This window comes from Malurus melanocephalus, unplaced genomic scaffold, assembly GCF_030028575.1.
Source record: "Malurus melanocephalus ecotype Western Australia unplaced genomic scaffold, MMel_1.1 scaffold_513, whole genome shotgun sequence".
Lineage (NCBI taxonomy): Eukaryota > Metazoa > Chordata > Aves > Passeriformes > Maluridae > Malurus > Malurus melanocephalus.
Window position 1 is genome coordinate 263,858 of NW_026623745.1, and position 23,256 is coordinate 287,113.

At 37.5% G+C, this 23,256-nt stretch overlaps 2 protein-coding genes across 4 annotated transcripts in view; both read right to left on the reverse strand.

Moving 5' to 3' along the window:
• The window catches only part of NCAPG2 (non-SMC condensin II complex subunit G2), a 48,730-nt gene extending 38,820 nt beyond the window's left edge, over nucleotides 1-9,910 (reverse strand). For both annotated transcript variants that reach the window (XM_057381518.1, XM_057381517.1), the window contains exons 1-5: nucleotides 9,826-9,910; nucleotides 6,510-6,701; nucleotides 5,385-5,499; nucleotides 4,757-4,914; nucleotides 3,872-4,006 (exon numbers count right to left, since the gene is read on the reverse strand). In XM_057381518.1, the coding sequence (XP_057237501.1) occupies nucleotides 3,872-4,006; nucleotides 4,757-4,914; nucleotides 5,385-5,499; nucleotides 6,510-6,701; nucleotides 9,826-9,900 (675 nt within the window). In that variant the 5' untranslated portion in view covers nucleotides 9,901-9,910. The remainder of the gene's footprint in view (nucleotides 1-3,871; nucleotides 4,007-4,756; nucleotides 4,915-5,384; nucleotides 5,500-6,509; nucleotides 6,702-9,825) is intronic.
• A 9,638-nt stretch (nucleotides 9,911-19,548) lies between these two features.
• Nucleotides 19,549-23,256, reverse strand: part of ESYT2 (extended synaptotagmin 2) — a 77,377-nt gene continuing 73,669 nt past the window's right edge. The window contains exons 22-23 of one of the 2 annotated variants that reach the window (XM_057381514.1): nucleotides 23,018-23,067; nucleotides 19,549-22,911 (exon numbers count right to left, since the gene is read on the reverse strand). In XM_057381514.1, the coding sequence (XP_057237497.1) occupies nucleotides 22,866-22,911; nucleotides 23,018-23,067 (96 nt within the window). In that variant the 3' untranslated portion in view covers nucleotides 19,549-22,865. The remainder of the gene's footprint in view (nucleotides 22,912-23,017; nucleotides 23,068-23,256) is intronic. The other variant, XM_057381515.1, reaches the window with a different exon arrangement.

Genomic DNA, 23,256 nt, shown 5'->3' on the forward strand with positions numbered 1-23,256 from the left:
GTAGGGGATGTAGACRGAAGAACATAACCGGAAGCTGCCCTCTGCAATTGACAGCTGAATTCCCTTTGCATGAAGTAATTCAGAAGATCATAAAAATCAAGACCTAAAGGCTAAATACAATGTCAAGATTCTTGTCTACAGGTCTGATGGAATCTTTTCTGTTGTCAACAGAGTTGCCTCCATCCCCAACTTTGGTGGCCTAACATAAATATAGAGGAGTCCCACCAGGCATGTCACATGTCATCAACCCTGATAAAACAAAAGGTCAAGGGAGTCTTGACCCACAGCTCTTTCCTCAAAAAGGCAAGAATGAGGACAAACTCAAACTCATCTCATCTTCTACAACCCAGCAGCAAGACATATGATAAGTTAACACAAAATAGCTTTCAACAAATTTTTTTTAACCTTAGGTTTGAAAAGATTGAACCCGCTCCTGAAAAATATAAGTTCCTTTAACTTAATCTGCTGCTTGTGATKAATGGATCTGAAATGATTATGGGTATTAACATTTTCATTATCACAAGAGGTAAACTGGTGATAGGTGAATAAGACTGTGAAATTGTCATTGTTGAGATTAATGCAGTTATCAGTGTTGGGTGCCTGGTGYTGCTGTGCTTGTGGACACAATGCACCTGAGTTTGYTCCACACACACACAGAACGTTAGCAAGGAAAGAGTACCACAGACCTACCTCTAAACCACAGTAGCATGTTTGCATGCTCTGCATCTGTTTGCCTGGAAGCCCCATCTGAACAARTATGTTCTCATAAATCACAGAGATAAATTCAGAGGATCACTCCACTAATGCAGCCTGATAATAAGCCTCTGAGAAATATTACTGTGTTGAATAGCACAGCCTGGGAAGGYAGAAACACTGAATTCCCTGATCTTGCAATGAGGTATAAATGTGCAATYCTCTAGCAGTGTAATCTGATTCAGAACTGATATACTGCATGCCTGACCCTTCCCTTCCGCCTTGCATATGATGAACCATTCCAGACAGTTAATCTGTCTGAAAAATAATCCTACTAGGGAAAAACAGCTACCTCCTTCAATCAACCCATGATATTGCTGCTTGAACATTCATACTGTGGAAAGGAAAAGGAATGCCAGCCCATGGCAACTCAGGATCATTGCAGCCTGGAGTTATATCAGCTTAAGCTGCTATGGTGCTATACTCAGGGATATGTACTCTAATAAAAAAAWTAGGAATTATTTCCTTAGGAACTGCAGGACAAGTCTGCAGGAACTAAAGGGAGTATTAGGCCTGATATAGAGAAGCTCACTGTCATCTCAAAACAATTCACACATCATGTTGATATTTGGTATTACTGCAAGCATTTTAGAAGCAATAAAAGATGCAAGAAAATGGTCCAGTAGAGATACTGTAGGAGCCAGGCAGGGAAACTAGAGAACACATGAGGTGGKTTATCACTGCAACTCAACTGCCACAGCAYGCAAATCCCAAAGAAAAGGACTTGCAACAGAGGTGCAATAGCTTCATAGCAACAGGAAAACACTTTGAACACTTTGAATCTCATGTCTGCAGAGAGTCTCAAGTTAGTTACCATTCTGGATATGTACTGGAATTTCATATACTGAAATTTGATTTCTGCTCACAATTTCGTGGATTTGGATGTTTAAGTCTCTAAAATATTACTTGCCTGAATTCATGTGATCAACTGTTTAGTTACTGTTTTATGGAGCTGAATTGGTTCTGTTGGCTCTGTTGACTAGGGTCAGTAAGGCACACCCTAAACACAGCAATTTTACATGCTCAGATAGTTTTCCAGAAGGCAGAGATCAATGACAGTGTTTTAATGTGCCAGCCACACATGSATGTCTGAGGCAACTTAGGTCATTTCATGTAACACAGGTTATTCACTCAAGCAATCAAATCCTTCCCAGGTACTAATTATGTTCCTGAATAGATGTCTAAATTCATAGCAGACACTTAATTTGACTCCAACCCTGAGATCTTTCCAGAATGGGTTATGGCTCTCCTTTTATTTTGAACTGTTATCCTCAAGGATATAAAAGTGACTTGTGTACTGGGCTGGCATAGCAAGGTTTTGGTAGTGGAGGCCATGAGAGGTGGTTTCTGTGAGATGCTGCCAGAAGCTTTTCCAGTGTCTGATAGAGCCGATRCCAGCAGACTCCAAAGCAGACCCACCACTGGCSAAGGCTGAGCCCTTAGGCAACACGTGGGAGCTGCTTTTTCCAGTCAATCCTTCCAGCAAGAAAGAACCCACAATTAAGGATTTAAATGATCCCATGACAAGCAGAGAGTGCAGTAAGGCACTCTCTATATCTACCTAGAGAGAGATAAGCCTATGAAAATGCAAATGTAACAAAATGTACAAATCACAAATCACCAGAAGAGCAAAGAGGAAAATCTTGGGCAAAGAAGTAAATGTGGGAAGCACAGCCAAATCTGCACATTCTGGTGGAGCAAAGGTGATGAGTTTCGATCTGTCAGGAAAAAAAATCTTCATTATCAAGTCTGATTAGCACTGCTTTTTCCCCCCCCCATATTAAAAAAAAAAAAAAAAAAAACCAAATGTAACAAACCCACGACTTTTATACTGAAGACTGTGTTTCACTCGAAGATTCAAAGTAAAAATTTCATTTAGGAAACCTGTGTAGTAATTAACACATTTAATAAAAGTAGAAGAAAATAACTACAAGAATTTTCTTCCGAAGTATAACAGCAATTGTATTTTACATAAATAATTACCAATTATTTAAGAATATGAAACATTAAAATTTCAAATATAACAGAAGAAAAAAAAAATTTAGAATCAAATACAGCTAGTCCATTTTAAGTACTGTGACTAAGAACACACACAAGTACACACTTTTTCCAGAGGACAAAAAAATTACCTAAAATGAAATATACCAAGGACACAAAACTAATTGCAAACTCTGTCAATAAAGTCTTACCTGTCTTTCCTCTTTCCACCCACATTTTCTCTTTCCATTTCCAACTCTCACATTGCCGTAGTACATGCAAATTTTAGTGTAAACTAAAATAGCTTAAAATACATGTAAGTAACAAAAATACTACCAACTTCGTGGCACCTATCTAAACCCTGCTCTATCAAACATTTCCCCTAATTCCTTTGTTATTTCCATTCTAAAAATACCATACTGCCTCTCCAAAATCCTCATACTGGCCCTACCGTGCAGCAATCTCGGAGCTTGTTTTATGACAGAAGTTCACATATTCCATAGGAAAGGGAATATATCTATTTTAAACATGCAGAGAGGAGTTAGAACTTCAGAGACAAAGTCAGGTGGTCTGGTCACCTAACCAGAAAAAAGGCTTGGAYACCACTATCCTAGTGTACAGGCAAAATCTAAAAACTACAAAATAGCAACTGTTCTCTGAGAAACATACATAATCAAATAAAAGAATTCTCATTTTTCTGTAAAGTTGGGTTCTTTTTATGCTACTTTTCAAACAGAATATGCCAATGCACTCTTCTAAATAAAGTCATTTAGGAAGAAAATTATTTTGCTACAATTACTTGTCTTCAATAAAAGAAAACCTGCTATAAAAGAAAAGAGTAACACCAGGGAAAGATTTTAAGGATCAAGGGAAATGCACTGGAAGCAAAGCACTTGATTCTTACTGCCTCAGGATACAAGAACTGGACTGAAGATTTAGACATGCACTTTCACACTTTAGTCTGGAATAGAAACAAGTCTTTCCAAAGGAAACAGAGTATCGACCATTTATAGCTTGGAGTCAGARATGATTTGTCTCGTGTTGCTACCTACTGTCCTGTAAAAAAAGATACACTGCAAAACTATTAAAAGCGACCAAAGCTCACTAGCACAAAATCACAGTAAGATAAAAGCTGGCTTACCTCTTCTTTCTTAATGTGTTTTACACTCATAAAACACTGAAGCAACAAGTCTTTGACTTCATTAGTTTCCTCTGAATCATAATCAAAACAAAGCAATGTCTGATGTAGATTCCATACTCGAACTGTATCTGCACCCTGACAGGAAAGAAGAACCCCACATTATAGTGGAACAGGCATGGCTTTAATGSAAAGAGGCATTTAAGGGATTTTAAATAATTGATTTGAAATGCAAAATGCATTGTTACAGACAGATTTTTAGATTGYGAAATTATGAACATTAATTTCATCACATTATTGGGAAAAAATATGTCTAACTGCAGCAATTCTGGACTTCCAAGAAATAAAGCCAGCTCAAGTACAGAAAAAAGTTGCCATTCCAAACCAAAATATGTTAAAACTGTATCATTCCTCTTTTTAAACTTCACACAATACRCAGTTAACAGGGAAAAAAGGGAAGAAATAAAGATACACATCTTTTGTACTAACCCAACAGATGTATCACAATACATCAAGCAACTCTCACATTTGAAAAAAGAATGTCAGACCAATAGAAAAGTAAGAAAAATTATTAGTAAAAAGATAAAGAGGAAGAGAAGATTAAGCTTCCCACAAAAGTTGTCTCTATGCGTAGCTAAAGATAGTAGTTAATATCTGAGTTGACAAAAAGAGTTAATTGATATTAAAAAGCTTGGTCACTGGACTAGAAAAAGGAGTTAAAAGATGAAAAGGAATGCAAAAAAAAAATCTAGTTCACTTGTGAAACTGATGCAAAAAATCTTTAAATTTTGKTCTAGAGAAGGCTAAGAATAAAAGAGTTTTATTGGAGGGATTATCTTTCTGGAAATATTCAGTAGTGACCTGAAAGTCAGCATAGCCTCAGCATACCGTAGCAGCTTTATTCAGGCTTTTTCTCAGCAGAATGACAAACAGAGTCTTCCCCAGCTGCTCCTTCCCTTCCAGTCCCTTCTCCCACCACATCTGACAGACACGCTGGATAGCATCCTGKAGGATCTTTTCAGATGCAGGTAATGCAGGAAGAATACCTACAAGAATAATAAAATAATTATTTACTTCAATGAACCAAGTCATTCCTGTMAAACAGTAGTGTTTTAATACACTAAGTCCACCTGACAGTGTCAGCTAGCTCTTGCCACATTTACACAGCTTCATGGCTTATGCTCACTTCAGTATTTAAGCAACTTTAACATTTTGCCCAAGCTTTTGGATCAGTAACAATGGAATATTGAGTTTCCCTTAAAAGTAATATAAATCACAGGATAATCAAAGTTATCATCCACTGGGTGAACAGCTGGGAAAAAAACTATTTACATTCCAACTTCAATTGTGTAGCTGCTTTTTAATAAATACTCCCTTAATTCTGTCTCATAAATACGAACTCAAATCAGTACCAACTTTTCTCCTCTGAATTCTGTTTCATAAGCCAGCTGGATTTCAGTCAGATCAAAGAAACAGCCTCTGTAAAACACTGCATTCTGTACAGAGAAGTACTCACGATTTAGCATAAAAACGCATTCTACAAGAGCTTTGTAGTTTACATTTTCATCCACTGCAGGTATGGAAGCAGTAACAACAGCTGCCACTCCATGGATCACTGCTACAGTTTGTTTCTGAAAGAAAACAACGTTGAGGAAACACTTTTACAGTTTGTTTTGGACTCAGCAGATAATTCCAGCAGGAAATAATCCTTAGCAACAGARAGCAAAGCTGAATTGTTATTAAGCTTCCATTTTGAAGAATGAGTATAATGCCACCCAAAACCTATAAAATAAAAAGCAAAAGAATAGATTTTTAAAGGACAGCTTTTCAAGAAGTCTGAAAAGGGTTTTCAGCTTCAGCTAGTAGATAACTATGACTGTACTGGTGCATCCACTTCTGCACTAAAATCCTCACCTGCAACAAACCCTCTTAAACACACATTCATTCCAGAGCTGAAAAGCCCCTAGCTAGGAGGGCCTTGTGCAACTCAGAAATGTATACATATGGTGACTTTCAAAAACCAAGTACGTGAATCTACTCTACTCTGAACAGATAACTGATTTTTCTACAAGCCTCTAGGTCTCTCTAATGATTTCCCCACTGCTTTGCTTTTTTTTCCTCCAAAATTAAGTGACTACCTTTTCCCCCAATATTCTCAAGACTACATAGACTGCAGCACAGAAAGCAGTATATAAAGGTCTGAGTCAGAAAAATTCTATATATTTTAAATTTGTGGAAGGGGTATTCAAATATAGGTTTCATGATCTTCATTCAATAAAATAACATCACCAATCAGGTAGTGAATTTCTTATCCTATATGCCAGATATTTAAACARATATTAACATTTGTTTATTGAAATAAGATATACAAAAAGCCCATTGAACTCTACTGAGAAAACTAAGTCCCATTTTTCATAATTAACATGATCRGTAGATCTCGTCTCTTATAGTATAGATCAATCATAAGCTCAGCTTAACCCAAGTATAAACTAAGCAATTTAAAAAAATGGGCAGGAAGATGATATTTGGAACTGATCTTATTTTATAAACTTGGCATGTTTTCATATATTATGGAAATATTCCATTTTATTTCCCAAAAATGATGAAAACTCATCATATTTTAATTTTACAAGATTCTTACCATTTCTGGAACTGTATCAACTTCCATGTCATCACCACTTCTATCATCTCCAGTCCTGTGCCATGTTTCCACAGGATTCTCCAGCAAGGTCGCTGTCAGTAGCTGTGTCAGCCTCTGCCATAGCACTTCTTTTTGTTTTCTTGGCAATTCCTGAAGTAGCTCATTCAAGTCAAAAGGATCAAATGGATTTTTCTACAAATAGTCAGAAGATACCGCACAATTCCACATCAGTGAAGTAGCTTATATTTCACCATCATATTTTCTACAATTAATGTGGGCTTTTACATTAATTATTAACTTACATTCCTCTGCAGTTATAGAGATAAAATACCTTCTAGAAGTTATATTTTTTTTAAATAGCATAAGATATTCCTGCTACTTAACTCTTGAACATGAAGCTAGAATACTGCTTTTAAGACAGAAGCCTTTAGCCCTTGATAGCAATGGAGACAATTTCATACCCTTAGCTAAGCTCAAAACYGCACAGAATTTAAGTCCCGAACAATATCTTTGCTATCTTAAATATAGATTAATAAAGGCTGTTGAAAAAAAAATCCTTAGGTAAGGACTGGAAATGTACCAGTCAGTACAGACATAGGGACAGCACTAATTTGGGATATGTTCTGCTTTGTACATTGCACTGTTTTAAAGCCTCTCATCAAACCCAGCTCCTGAGCATGTTAACTCCACACCTCCTCCTGAAGCCCTGCTGACAGGAAAGCCACCATCAGTCTCTAGAGACTACACCACAAGACTGATCTAAACTATTTCCTCAGAAGAACTTTGCTCAGAGATGCAAGAAGTCTGTTGGCATCAAAGAAAGGTAGGCAAACTGATAGGAAAGRGAATATGCAGAGAGAAGATGAGAAGGAAAACCAGGCACAGCCAAGAGGAAGCACAGATAATATTTGAGATGTAATTTGCAATACTGAAGGTTTACTAGATCAAAAACACTTTAGAGGTAAGAGGGAGAATGTCCGTGATCTTGAAATAAATCTATTTTTAGTTTGCAGATACACTGCAAGGAATCAAAAAGAAAAAGTTAAAGGTAAAAACAGAAAAGAAAGAAAGAAGCATATTAGAATAAGTATTAGAAAGTTTCCCAGAAGGATATGAGAAGGAAGATCCTGCTACATATTTATAAGAGAATTTCTATTCTACAGCTGAAAACAAATACAATAAACCAACAGCCTCACAGGGAGCTCTGCAGCCCTCTGCTTCAAACAAAACCAAAAGACAGGATATTAACATTGTACTGTTTTGAACAAAAAGAATGAATTCATAATAAGACTAGAGTTTTTAGATCTTTCTTTGGGATAATATGAGATAGGATTATCATTCAATGTCATCCTTTTCTTTCACAGMTTTTGGAATAATTCTATCTGTGATTCCTAGTTTTCTAAGAAATWATGTAGTTTCTTGAATTGGAATGGGATTTAGTGGAAAAAAATCAAAAGCACCTCTTGAAGATCTCAATGAACAGCACCTCACTACGACATTTTTATAAGATTAAGAAGAAAAAAAAAAAAGGAAAAGCCCACAAGAAACCTTGAAGGAAAATTAGCAGGAACTTTAGAAGACACAGAGGAACCTAACCATTAGAAGAAGGAAAAGAAAAATTCAAGGGGGAGGGGGGGGCATATGTAGAAAACAGACACTGAAAGAAAGCAGTGATGCTAAAACCAGAACTTTCAAGAAAGTTTAAAAGGCAAATTCTAAGGCTAGAGCACAAAATAAATAGAAAAATCAGGGCATACATAATACAAAAACTAAGGAAAACAGTGAGGCTTTAATGATGATTCATTTGACAGAAAACCAGTCAAGACTTTTTCACAGGAGATCCTAATAGGAGGATCCTCAGACTAAGACAAGACATGGTCACACATCATCACTGAAGGTTTCAAAATGAAATTAATAAAATAATTCAAGTCTCTTGGACAGTCAAAAAGTCATCTGGTTATTCACGCTCCTTCTGCTACAAAGGCATGAAAACAAGTTTAATCGATAGGTTCATTGTAGCTGGTGGCATAAAGTTTCCACAGAGACTGGCAACAGCTGAAAACTATTGCAAGAGAATTCCTGGGAATTGGTGATAAAAAATAAAAGGATGAAAAAACCCAACAATGTTTAATCCAAATAAWCCACAACATGCTCAAATAAATTTTTGAATACAGATGGAGGAATCAACACGACTAAATCAATTGAAAAGGAAACACTTTATCAATATCAAGTGAAAACTAAAGTGGATAYGTTATTGCTGAAGTGTTTACATGTAASGAAAAATGGGAAGAAGASTTTAAGCAGAGGCAATCTGGTAATAAAGCTGTCACTCCTAACTACATACAGGCACACATATGAAAGAAACAGCAAATTTCTTGGGAAAAGATTCGATAATGCTTGGGAGACAAACTTTTATAAGCTTTTTATGTAGAATGTGATTGTCAATTTAATACATTTGCTACATTAGTAAATCAGTTCATGCCTCTGTGCACTTAGAGGTCAACTGATCCACTTTCTTTATCCRGATCCAGGTAATATTAGGAAAATACCCCTTAGAGAGATTAAGAAACTAGTAAAATTGACAATACTATTTATAGCAGGAAGCAAAAGATGCTTACAAGAACTCAGGTATATCCTAACACCAGACAGATTGAAGCTGAATGCGAAACACCAAAATGCAAATTATTCTGTCATTAGAAGATAATATGTGCATAGTGTGAGAATGAGCTTTTAATAGCAGATTTCAGGGGATTTGTTTTATTGTTCCTCCCTCTTCTCTCCACACTTCATTTAAAAAGAGCAATCTCCCTCTACTCTAAAGCATTCAGTGATAGAAGGAACAATTCAAGTAAAATTAAATATAGGCCAAAGAACAAGCGGATAGTGCAAACCATCAAATGAATGAATAAATACAAGTGAAACACGACTCTGCTATGTTTGGACATTAACTCATATTCATCACATACTAATAAACTTTTTTATAAGTTGAAATTGAAAAACATTTCAGTAACATCAAATTAGTATTTTTTTAGTATTACCACAGTACTAATAATTTATTTTCTAAAAACACAAGAGGTATGTGGAACAACCAAATGTAAAAAAACCAGTTGGTTTATAAATACTAATATTTCAGATTCCGCAACTTTTTCAGCCTATATTCCTTCAAGTGCCACTTGAACMTACTTTCTACAGCAATTACTCCCACACATCTGCAAGTGCCAGACAAATAGTTTCTGTCCCTTTGTCACACAATTTGTGCACCTGCAACATACTTAWGACTCCATAAGTGACACATGCATTACATTGGCTCACTTACAGGATTCTGAGTGTAACGCAGGAATTCTTCAATTGACTCTTTAGACACAACTTGCAAAAAYGCTTCACGTTTCATCTTGAAATTGTATGTCCCTGCTCTGTAAACAAAACAAAACATTAGAGAAGATACTGTATATCAAAATAAGATCATTTTGGTCTCAGTTGTAGTCATATATCAGTTATATATGTAGCATTCACATATGTTATATAGTACAGTAGCCATGCATGTACTACATAATAGAAGCCTTTCTCTCCAATGTATTTTACAGTTATGTGAATCAGCATTTAGATTCACATCACTAGGCTACAGGGCTTGCAAGCTTTATTTTAAACTAATTTAAATTAATTCATTCATTTTAATTAATTAAACAKAACAATTTTTTAACGGATACTTTGATTTTTAAAAAGCACAGTGCATTCTCCAGCACACACCYACTATTTAAGCTGGCCATCATTCCTGACAACGGTACTTACTTGTATGAGAATCACCGAAGGGTAGTAAAATAGTCTCTCCTTTTCTCTACTGTCAAGTGAAAACTATGAGAAGTAGGCAAGGCCACCATGAGTTATATTTGCGCACGTAAACWTTCCCTCCATCCCAGGTGTCTCCTGACATGCTTTTCCAGTTGGGAGAAGGACTTACACATCACAGAACAGGTAGGGGACCGCTCCTGGACCCCGCCCGAGTGACCTGGGGCTCCTGCCAGGCCCCGGCAGAGCAGGCAGCGGGAAGTCTGACGGGCCGCTTACCTCGGGCTCCCTCAGAGCGGCGGAACCCTCATGGATCCGCGGGATACGCTTCCAACACCGCGGCGCCGCCTCAGCGGAGCGGAACACAGCCTCAGCGGAGGCGGACTGGCGTGTAGAGGAGCCCACGCCGTACGGCAGCACAGCCGGAGGAGACAGCAGCGGCGGGAGCCGCTGGGATGGCACAGCCGGGCACAGCCCGGTCCTTCCCTCACCCGCCACTTTTCAAATCCTCCCGCGGCCCGCCCGGAGCGCGCACCGCCCAACTCTCGTCTCGTGTCGCGAGAGCTCGGCCGCTGCCCCGCCCCTTCCCGCGCGCGGCGCCGCTGAGGGAGGGGTGGGGGAAAGGCGGGGCCGGAAGGCTCCCGGGACACGGGGTCGTGTTCAAAAGTCACGGAACTGCAGAGTTAGGGAGCCTGCAGACGGGGGTCTAGGATCACTGAGTTCAACCTACGATCCAATACCATCAGGTCAACTAGAGTATGGCACTGAGTACCATGTCCAGTCTTTYYTAAACACCTTCAGGGAGGGTGTTTCCACCACCTCCCTGGGCAGCCCATTCCASTCAGCTTTCTGTGAAGAAGTTTCTTCTAAWGGTCGCCCTGAACCTCTTCWGGTGCAGCTTGAGCGATGTCCTGTTATCCTATCGATGGCTACCTGGGAGAGGAACCCCACCCCCTTTCAGGGAGCTATAAGAGAGCGACAAGGCTCCCCTGAGCCTCCCCAGCYCCCTCAGCCGCTCCTTGTAGGATTTGTGCCCCAGGCTCTTCCCCAGCTCCATCCCTGAGCAGCGCCGGGCAGCGCCTGTGCTTTTCCGCCGCAGAAAGGCTCCTTCCTCCGCTGCTTTCTAACACAGGCTGGCTGGAAGACATGGCTTGTCCCGCAAGAACATCCAATCAGTTCCCCAGAGGAAGCAGCCAGGGTTCAAACTCACCGCCCTGCTCACTGCTTCCTTTCCCTAACCTACCTCAAATGTATAAGTGCTTCCGAACGGCTCAGTTAAATTCATGTTCATGCTAAAGAAACAGTATTCTTTCTTCCATGGAWCTCTGGTAACGTGCACATACTGCTTTTCCAAAAACATCACTCATTTGATGACACTTTTTTCTCCAATAATGTTATTGTTGCTATTGCTGACAGCTGTGCCTTTACTCACAGTCCTGGTGAGCAACATGAGTAGTTTGCACTCTTCATCCAAAGCAATCAACAGTTAAACAGTCTACACGCCAGAATGTATAGGACACTATGTAAGCCAGAAGATATTTRGACTTTGATAACTAAGGATTTTTAAAAATATATCAGGAAATCATGTCTTCTATTTCTTCTTTGCAATGTTTTTCACTCAGATCTTGAATTCTGTAATGCTCCCCATTCCGTTTGTTTAAGCTCTTCTGCAAACCAAAACTAGTCAAAGTTTTCTTTGTTAAGGGCTTAATTTAAATCTTTGACATTTTCAGTAGCATAATATTTCTCAGTGTTTTTGGCTGTTCAGAAGAGAGAGGCGCATGACTGGAGTAATTTACTTTCTGTACATGCTGTACTGCTTCACTGTGCAAACAAACAGAAAACCAACTGTAATTTCTATAGAAGTTCTCACATCTGGTTGGATTTTTCAGGATTGATTTTTTTTTAAAATGGCATAATTCAGATACTAATTAGAATTTCATGTCAAAATTCACTCATTTTAAAAGTAGCACTTACATCTTCTGCTGTTTTAATTTTTGACATAGAAGCTTCTSTAATCATCCTACCTTTCACAGTATTCATTTATATTAAAAATTAATACTTTTCACATTTTCTGCTACATTTACTTGATGTAAGAATCTGGCTTGTTTCAGATCCTGTGGACCTGATCTTATTTCCCAAGTTAAGTATTCAGCTAAGTGCAAGGAACCTGTGTGTGAAACARTTTGCTTGGAATAAGTTGCATGAGCAATCAGCCTACCTGTAGACTTGTAAAAGCAAATARTAAAGTATAAAACCTGACATTTATACATTCTGCTAATGTCTGCCTATATTAAAAAAAATTGCATACATTAAAAATCTTTGCCGTTTTTGATCCAAACTGATGGATTTATTTATCATGACTCATGTAGACTGAGTATTTCATTAATACCTTGATTAGYCTTTTAATTAGATGCTACATTAGTCACCTGGTTACTGTTTATTTAGTCGGGCACATATCCATTTAGCAAACAAACTAAAACATATTTTAGCTTTTAATTTCTGTTGCATAGCAACCACAGAATGATTTTTTTTTCATAGTATTGGAACTAGAAGTTGACACAGATAACAACAGGCTGAATAACACCAAATGATTCATTTTAAAGGACCACACAGAGAAACCAGAGAGGCAGAATAATGTTTTCTAGGTTTTTCAAGAGYTGTGCATGAACTGCAAGCCAGTAATAAACCTACAACTCTATTTTCAGTTTCTCTAATATTCTCCCTTTCAAAAGTACCAAATTACATGCCTCTCTTTGACATATCTGTTCATCTGTTCAAAATAATCTATACCCTGTGATAATAATCTCGTATTTATTATCATTTTCCTGTCAAGTTAAGTTAAGGCAGAAATGAAAAATGGGCCTTTCGCACATGGTTGCTGAGCAACAGCAAATAAAGATTTGCTTTTGTGCTACTACTGCTTCATGAGCCAGTCTTTATTCTTGTTGGTGGCCTGCATTAGAGATCGCAGTTACAAATGGCTCACACCAGAATATTGTCATTTGGGCTAGAGCAAKCATACCATTTTAACCTATAAGAGTCAATAACTAAAATAAAAAGTAAACAAGCAGTTCCCTGAACATCAGATGCTTTCTTGACAATATTTTTTTGTATTTACAACATTATTTTCTAGATTATAGTTTTTTATGAGCTTATTGTACACAGTTTCTACTACCATGTTAGAATTGTAACTCCTATTTCTTTTTCTTTGAATATGTAATAAAATTTGTTATAGTTAATACAGTATGAACAAAATCTGCTCATCCTCTGAGGCAGCCTGTTAATAATTTACATGCATGCATTTCCCTTGATTTTTTTTTTTTTTTTTTGATCTTCACATACTTTGATAAATAATCCGAACAGCATGGGAGAGAGATGAAGTTTTACACTATTCCACTTCTCCAGATCTCTCCTTGCCTGAAGGTAATCCTGCCAATCTTGCCATCCTTTATTCAGAGGGAACTGTCACTTCTCAATGCTGGTGTGATTAGACCGTGAAAAGGCTTATTTCCCTTAAATTATTAATATTAACATGAATCAATTTTAGAGTTTAAGAGATTAAGCAGAAAAAAAAAAAATCACTACAGAAGAAAAAAATTTATCCTTGTTAACTCGCACAAAAATAAGGAAATAAAATGCGCAGAGGGAATGCAAAAGCTGTTCGAGAGAGCCACTCCCTGGAGTCGCTGCCGACGGTACTGAAGTCCTGAACTGCCGCCCCGCGGGAGCTCCCCGGTACTGCCGGGGTCTGTAGGGATTAAGCTATGAAAACAGAGCAACTTTATTTTCTTTGCTTTGTTATGATGCTTTATGAGAAAATATTTATTAGATCATGAAGTCAGTCCACATGCTGGAGCACCTCTCCCGTGAAGACAGGCTGAGAGACCTGGGCGTGTTCAGCCTGGAGAACCGAAGGCTCTGGAGAAACTTTAGAGCACCTTTCAGGGCCTAAAGGCATTACAGACGAGAGGGAATTTCTGTAAAAGGATGGAGTGGGGGGAATGGCTTTAAACTGACAGAGGACAGGTTTACATTAACTATTGGGAATACATTCTTTATGATGAGGGTGGTGAGGCACTGGCACAGGTTGTTCAGAGAAGCCATGGATGCTCCATTCCTGGCAGAGTTCAGGGCCAGGTTGGATGGGGCTTTGAGCAACGTRGTCTAGTGGAAGGGTGATGGAAATGAATGATGTTTAGGGTCTCTTCCAACCCAAACCATTCTATGGTCCTATAATCATTATGTGCTGTATTTCTATGCTCTTACTRTTATAACTCATTCCTTATAGGCAGTGTTACAAATCACTGTAATTTTTCTCTGCTCACTGTTAGTACCATGAGAATGGAATGATTTCTGAAATGTTATAAAATGCTAAAAAAGAAATTACAATAACAGTATTTGCATAGCTGAATCCATCCCACTGAAAAAAAATGGAGTGTAATTTTTCATTATAACTACAGCAAACATTTTCTAATATAAAGTCAYTGTCATCTTTCAATATATTATGTGTCATTGAGTAAATTTATAATACTAGTTTGTCAGTTAATTTGTTTCAGATGTGAAACACTCCAGTTACAAATGCCATGTCTGTATTACTTTAACYCTATTAAATTATGTTCTGATAGAGATTTACTGCTCTTGTAAGTGTCCTGTCTCCTTGCAACTCTCATTCTGTTTTACTCTTTAAGAGAAGAATTGCTTCTAAAGTACAAAAATGYTTTTATTATTAATTTTATGAGTTCTCTTGGAAATTTCATTGTGATAGACATGCATCATTTAGATATGACACCATCTCTRTTCCATCTGTCTAGTACAAAACATGAAAATACTGTATACATATCAGAATGGATATGATTTGCTTATCCACATTAGTTTACACATATATAAACACACACAAACACATGACAAACTGCTTTACATTGCTTGGACACCATACCAGCATTTACTTGTCTCTCACATCAGTGTTGGCTTTGTCAGCAAGGGTGCTCCCCATGCCCTTGATCCGGATCAGGAACCAAACCAAAGCCCATTGGGGGTGTTTACAGACTGCACGTGCTGCTTCCTTCATGCAAAACTGACAGAAGTGCAGCACTTGCTCAGTGCAGTATCAGACTGGAGSGGACATTTGGAGTCAGGCATCTATTAGGGTTTACATATCCACTAAATTTAGAAATACTTGTCATTTATTCCTGTTGTGGGCATCAAGCAGTTTTATTATCACAAGACCTGTATTTTGGCAAACTTTCTGATCGTGTCCTTAAGGACATGATTCTTAAGTTATTTTTTCTAGTAGAATTTGATCTGTCTTCCCTTTACCCTTGTGTTTATAGTACTGCTCCATTATGGTTTTCATTGTTAGATATCCTGAGTTTCTAGCCACCTTCTTGAATCAACAGTAAATACTTAAAGCATAATGATGTTTCAAATGTGTAGGTCAATGCCCTTTTCCATGTCCTAAACTGTAATTTCACTTCTGCCTGCTTCTGATTAATTTCAACTTTTTTCATTTAATCTTATTAAAGTTGTGTCAGCAACACAAGGGAGTTCTAGAATCAAAWCTAATTTGGTATCTAAGGCATGAAACACCTATGGTGAATTGCTAACAGAGGCATTCTAAAGTTCTGGTGAAATAAGAACCTTGATCTTCCAGAAGTTTCATGTTTCCTCACATGATAGACCCTTTTTTAAATTTCCCTGTACCACATGACTAAATACTTCTACAAAATAGAATTCCCCATTATGAAAATTCTTTTAGGGTCTCTGGTACCCCAGGGCAAAGGGGCAGAGCAGAGCACAATGAGGACCACACCGTTGTTCACTGCTTTTAAGCCAGGGTGACTTGAGGCTCCACTCACAAACATGCCTCTCATCGAGGCCACTTCCTTATGGTACAAGAAACGAAGCAAACAGGCAGCAGAAAAGGATTCTGAGAATAGGGTCTGCAGTACCATCTAGTGGAATGTAACAGTACCWTCAAAAATAGCAAAGAGAGCAGTATGACTGCATCCAAAAACTTTAATGTCACATTGTGAAAGACAAGAAAAACTGTTTTACTTAAAAAAAAAAAAAGAAATGAAGCAATTTTTGTATCTCAAATAATCTGAACTTAAAAAAGCATATTAAATAAAAAATACGGCCTARAACAAAGTGCCTAAAACTCTAAGATTGATACGTCTTTTCAGAAAGCTCATCTTAGTATTTTAAACTTTTGATTCCAACTTATTTGACATACAAATTAATTAGTGATTTACAAATAAAACAAAGAACCAGCTTTGCTACCAATATAAATCATGAGTCATGAACACCCCTTTCAATTAATCCATTTTTACCCTTTATTTCATTGTCATCACCTGGATAAATGATAGCTCCAAAGACAATCCAAGTTCTTTGTTTGGATGCTGTTGTCATCCARACAAAGTGGATGACAGTGGGACTCTGAGCTGAAAGTCACAACAGAGCACCTGTTTCAGTGGCTATCACAGTTACTTGAGCTCAGAAAATTTCATAATTCATGCAAAAACAGATAAACTTKCCTATAATTTGTAGGTGGAAAATTGCAACACAGTAACTTCAGCTAAACTCACAGATAGCAATGACAATCATGCAAATATGTCAGGGACTTCAGCCTATCAGTCGAAGTATTTCTCCCATGGGAAGTTTGCATGAAACTGTCTTGCAAAAGAGTCTGCATTAAATTATTAATCATTGTGACATGCTTAGTAAGCTCAAGTTGTCARTCTCTCAGAGTTTGTACAATAACACACTAGCTTGCAAATTCAACTCAAGAATAAAAACTTACTGGAAATTTCATACTGGCAACAGCCTTTGTTAAATGYGCACCATTTTTGTTTTTAGGGATCTTGTCCCAATTTTTCAGTAAAACTGCTGATTTTCATTCAGTACCTACCTACAGACAATTACCATTTTGCTAGCATTATCTACATTACAACTCAAGTTCTATCCATAAATTAGTGTACTTCTAATTCCTATCAAATCTTTGCATTCTGACTTAGCAAAGCTTGCAGCTTCCAGCTGTGTGACTCCTTTTCTCTGCCCAGCCAGGGTTGGTTCCTGCCCATCCCYGAGATCTTGGGATCAAGAAGCAGAATGCCCAGATCTACAGCACAGGCAAGGAGCGCACAGAGCTCCAGCACATTTACTGAGCCTACCTTAATGTTTAAAAACATATACTTGACAGACATAGAACTGAGGCTGGAACGGACCTCACCAGGTCATCTAGCGCAACATCCTGCAAAAAGGAGCTACTTTGCTTATGTAATTAATAAATAAAATTGATCATCAGTTACCTTACCTTACCACAGAGCTGATGASTGAATTCACAGGACACAGTAGGATGCAGGGCAGGGACATAAAGAATTTACTCCATCTTCTTGTACAGAGRCTGAGGTGCTTTGTGCCCAGCTCTGAGGGTTGGGTCACCAAGTCCTGGCAGGAACAGCCCACGTCTCCAGGCCACAAACCACCCCAGGCWGGAACCAGCCCTACCACAGGCTGGAATCTTGCCTAGCTTCAGTCTGTCYTTGAACATGTTTCTATAAGGATCTTAAAGGGAAGAATGATCATTATTAGGCCTTAATTCCCTTGCTATAAAGTTCACAGCTATTGAGCACTAMAAGATTAACATAAAAGACAGACTGGATTCACTTTGGTGGTGTCTGAGGAAAYACAGATGCAGGACCCTGCTCAAATTGGATTCCACTGAAGATGACTGGCAAGCAATATTCCCTGCAGACAGTTGAGAACAGAGAGTATCACCTCTATCACATGAATRCAGATTGGAGAACTTCTCTCCCAGAGCTGCCATCTACTCTGGCAGCGAAATTTACTGCATAACACTGAAAGAAATACAAGTGGGTTTTTGCATTTCTCATAAAACATATTTCAGAAGRTGCCTGAGAATACTGCTGAGAGCCTGATTGCCTTCAAAATCAGTAGGAAAGCGTGAAAAAGTTGGACACTTTACAATATGCAAAACCACCATTTGGGATTAAATAGCCTGAYTGCTTCAGCAAACAGCTAAAACTACAAACGGTTCTGGGACCACCTGCAATTTTGGTTCTTTCTACCAAAAGTACCATCCAACATTCTGAGTTTGTTTGGGGGAGAATATAAATAATTAAATTGATGAAAAGAGGTACTTCATAGGAAACAGATTTTTTATTCAGCTCTGAGCTGAGAAAATAATAAAAATAGCCACACTGGTAACTTTATTGGCAAACACTGTTTCTAGATGGAGACTGGATGAACAAAAAGCCCAAACCCAGTTTAAACAGTACAGCAAATACTGAGAAGAATCCTAGGCTGGGGTGTGTCCATCAAATTAATACCAAAGCCATCTGCAGTAGTGTCTGTAGTCAGTAGTGTACATTATTTCTGTTCTCTAAGATCTAGTGTCAGTAGTGTACATCATTTCTGTTCTCTAAGATCTGTGAATACATAAGCAGTGTTAATCCAGGTACCACTTGGCTTGCAGGACTGAATGGAATGTTTGATTTTGACCCAAGTCAGGAAAATGCTGACACCTGATCARCACTGGCACTGCCAGGGAGTGTGGCACGCAGAACCATGAGGGAGCTATAGAGACCGTGCTTTTCCTTGGCTTTAGCTGCCTTACCATTGATTAGCAGAAGCCTAAAACAGGATGTATCTCCTCTAAGGAAAAAAACCCAAACCAGAATGGAACATAATTTTGTAGTTAGTAACATTAAAGATTAGCCAGTGGGGCCCATTCTAAATGGGATAGTAACTGGGTGATGCATTTTTGCAGATTTATGGCTGATGAAAACTGACTGAATATAATGAATTCAGGTAAGTTGTAGCTGCTTATGGGAAGAGGTATCACRAGTAATTATAGAATTATGACTAACTATAAAGTCATGTTTAATGCAAAAAGCATAATTTCTATGGCAGTTTTTCTGGAGTAGATAAGAGGATACAATACCCRTTTTCATATTCATGCAGTATATCATTACATTTTCCATCAATATCTGCCCTACCAAGCAAGTGAAGGGATAGGAAAGAATGCCGCAGGTAGAAACCTGCCAATTCTAAACTATAGCAATAAAATATAGGTCTGGGTCCTTTTGAAAGCATAATGACAATTGATTAGTAAATTCTATAATTATGACAATTTGTTCAACTGATCCATTTGAGAAAAAAAAAATAGATACTGAAGYTGAACAAAGGACCTACTAATTCTTATGTGTGAATCTGTTCCCAAACAACAAGCATAGAAATCCCCATCAAGTATCCTGCACCTCTCACTCTGCTTTCTCTCATGTAAGACCCAAAAATCTGCCTGCAGACCTTACAGCAAGGCTCCCTAGGTTATAGGAGTCTGTACACAGGACGATTTATAAAATTTACTTCGTTGTATTACGAGGTAGAACAAGGATATGCAAGAGAGAAGGGATGTGTGTGCAAAGGGAAGCAACACACTGACTTCCATACGAACCATTTATTGAATAAATACATGCATCATAATGTAGAATTACATGAGCAAAAAAGGCAATCTGTACAAAATTGATTACCCTTTGTTCTCATTTCAACTCTTGCCATTTGCTGCAGCTCTGATAAAGGATTCAAGACAGTAAATTAAAACTCTTTTAAGTCCACCTCCAAGTGATATGCATGCTGATTTGAGTTCGAGTTATACCACTGCTATAGTTAAGAAAGCTGGTTTTCTTGTCAGTGAAGCAGAGTAATTCTAAAAACAGTTTCAATAGTACAGAACATGTGTTGGTACATACAGGTAACAAAGCTTATTTTTAACCATTTCTTAAACATCTTCATATGTTCATATTTTAAGGCACAGGATAAACAAGAACTACATGAAAAGCTATCAGTTGATATTRAATAAATGACTTGATAATGAGGTGCAATTTTTGCCCAGAGGCAAAACTGTCCTTCCTACTTCCATATAAATGGAACAACTGGAATTTGGTAATACAAAAGTTGCATCCAATAATCAATCTCATCTAGGCACTCACAGTCTGATCCAAATTCACTCAGGAGAATGTGTCTGATGATCTGGCATCCAGAACTGATTACAGACTATGGGAATTATTGTCGCTGAATTGCAATGACACTTCAATCTCTTCATTTCAGATTCCTAAATGGAAAATGGGATCTCTAAGAACCAATCCCTAATGTTAGGTAGTGAGCTRTTTTGGAAAACTGCCCTATATTTATTCAATTACTCACTTTGTGCTATCCTCTCACATTTGCCTGAACATGGCTTATTTTCCACCATGGAACTTTGAAAGACAGAATGTTTTTTTGTTCAAGTGCAGTTTTCTGTCCCCTTAAGACTTCACTTAAGACTTCAAACACTGAATCAGTTAACACCCTATTTTTGGCTGCAGATCAAACTCCACYGGCAGTCACTGGCCAAAATGTGGAGAAAAATCCTTCCACCTCAGGCTGAACCAAGGCAAAAGACAATTATGTTGAACTGCTACTCTTAGACTTCATTTATTCAGATTTGCATTTGGTTTCTGCATTTTCATTGCATTAAGAACAATTCCCTGTCTTTCCATTCTTAATATTTTAATGGAGAACTAGCAAAGAAAGTATGYATTTTATAATATATAGTATTTTGTGTGAGATGAGTGAATATATAGCTACTCACACATTCCAATATAGAGTGAAGCCTTCAAATGGAAATGTTTTCTTACAAGGAATCTGAATTTCCAGCTCAGTAACAGCAGTTACAGTACAATTTACAATGTAAGATTGTTTGATAATAAAATTGTCTTGTATAAAACGTGGCAATGAGAAGGCCATCACTGTATAGAGGTGTATGGTGTGGGTCACACACATCCGTAACAAATGTTCATGTTAAATTGAATTTAGACAAACTGAAATTTTTAGACTTGAAAAAGACAAAAAGCTACATCCATGGTAGGCACTTTGGTACATCTAGTAATGTAGGCAAATTCTACATCTAGAGTTAAGGTTCTGTCAGTAATCTTACAATAAAGCTAATTCCAGGAGTTTATCATTCTGCTTTAAAATTCTTTCTTGGCTGAGACTTCCTTCTAGAATGCTAGCTAAATAATATACTTTGTCTGATTGCATACTTATCCAAGGATGAGGACAGTGGCTCTGCAAGAGCCAAACTGTTCCCTTGGATTCTTAATGCGCATTTTTCTAACAGTCTGAAAAAACTTACCAGAAAAAGAAAACTCAGTTCTGAATACAAAATAATCTTCCCAAAACTCATAAAATTAGTTATGAACTCAGCTGTTGGAGCTGATACTCTCCCGTCAGATACTGCCTGCTCGGATCAGTTTGTGCTAATGGTGTCCCTGCTGCCTTTTGCCCAGCCCATGGCAATGCTTCAGGAGAAGGACAGCACTTCTCAAGAAACCTGTCTGGACCACTGAAGTAATTTTGTTCATGCACCAAACACACTAACTAGCAATGAAGCAACTGTCAAAGACAGTCAGYTTCATTTCAGTTTCACACTTTCTTACCTACTGGTGTTCATTTGAGGATTACAGAAGGTATCGCATAACACACTATTTTAGCATGGTATTGTATWATAAAAATAACATATGTCTTGTGCATATGCCTACTATATGAACTTAACTTGCAAGCTGATTTGTCTGCTTATAAATCAGTGAAAGATGGTGGTAAGGACAGTCTAAAGTGGTTACAAATTTTCTTTATAATACAGAAAAATTCATGTCCTCATACCTTTAAAAGATCACGTCTAGTACTCCAGAGTACAGGAATAAATAACAAAATCCAACTGAACCTGTATAATTAAACTGTACTGTTATGTTTACTCCATTAAATGAAAACTCAGATTTAGAAACTGTGATTTGTGGACCTCCTCCTCTATTTATACARTATTTATAGAATTCTCCTTTTTATTTATAATATTCTATAGCATGATTTCCCAATAATACATTTATATATAAATATTAAAATGTTAATATTTTGTACATTTTAAGCTAGCCCCATTGGGCCAGAAACACAATAAAGTAAAAATGTTKTCCTGCAGTTTCTTTTTGCAAAGTATCACAAAATGATTAAGACCATTGTGCTGCAAAGACAAAAGAGATTCCTCTGAAGAAATTAACATGCATTTAGAAGAAAATATCTGTCTCCTTTATCTAATTTTCTTCTGAATTCAAACCAGCATGAAAGAATTATAAAAAAATAGTATATATTTACATGGTACAGTATACCTTAGTGAGATACAAAACAAGGCAGGAAAACAGCAGAACATGTTCTTTTCACTTTCTAATAGGTACAGCCATCATAAAGGTCAATTTAAACACAAAAAGTTACTTTACTGTACTATTGCACATTACAGTAACACATAGAACTGTTTAGCAAAATAAAATACGAAGTTTAACAATGAGGAAGGCTATGTCTACATAAAATGACCAAGTGTTATAAAATTATTGGGGATGTGTCTAGGAACTAAATCAGTAAAGCTATAAAAATAATATTGGTACATCTGTGAAAACAACGCGTTAAAAATATATAAAGGTTGGCAAAATTATGCATGAGGAWTTCCCGGTATCCATGGGCCTAACTTGCACCTTGTGGCCTTGTACCATCTTCTGTCAAATCATACCTGAAAAAGAAAAAAAAAATAAAGCATTTTTTTTATTTTTTTGCATGTATCATTAATACTATTATTAACACAGTAGTATTATTAATAAAGAAAATGTTATACTTACCACTGGGTCCAGCCTTTAGCAAGTTCTTCAGATGCCAGAGGTATTAATAACTGTGGAAAGTTAAATTACCAGTCAATGTGTGTACAYTGTGTGTGCCTTTCATTCTGTGTTTATTAAAGATCAAATGTGACAATCCCGTAAACTACAGCGTAAGCAATGCCATTAGTAAATGATGTATTTTGCATCCTTSTCATCATAGCTCTCTGCTATCTGACTGACTTGTAGGAAAGTTTCAAGTT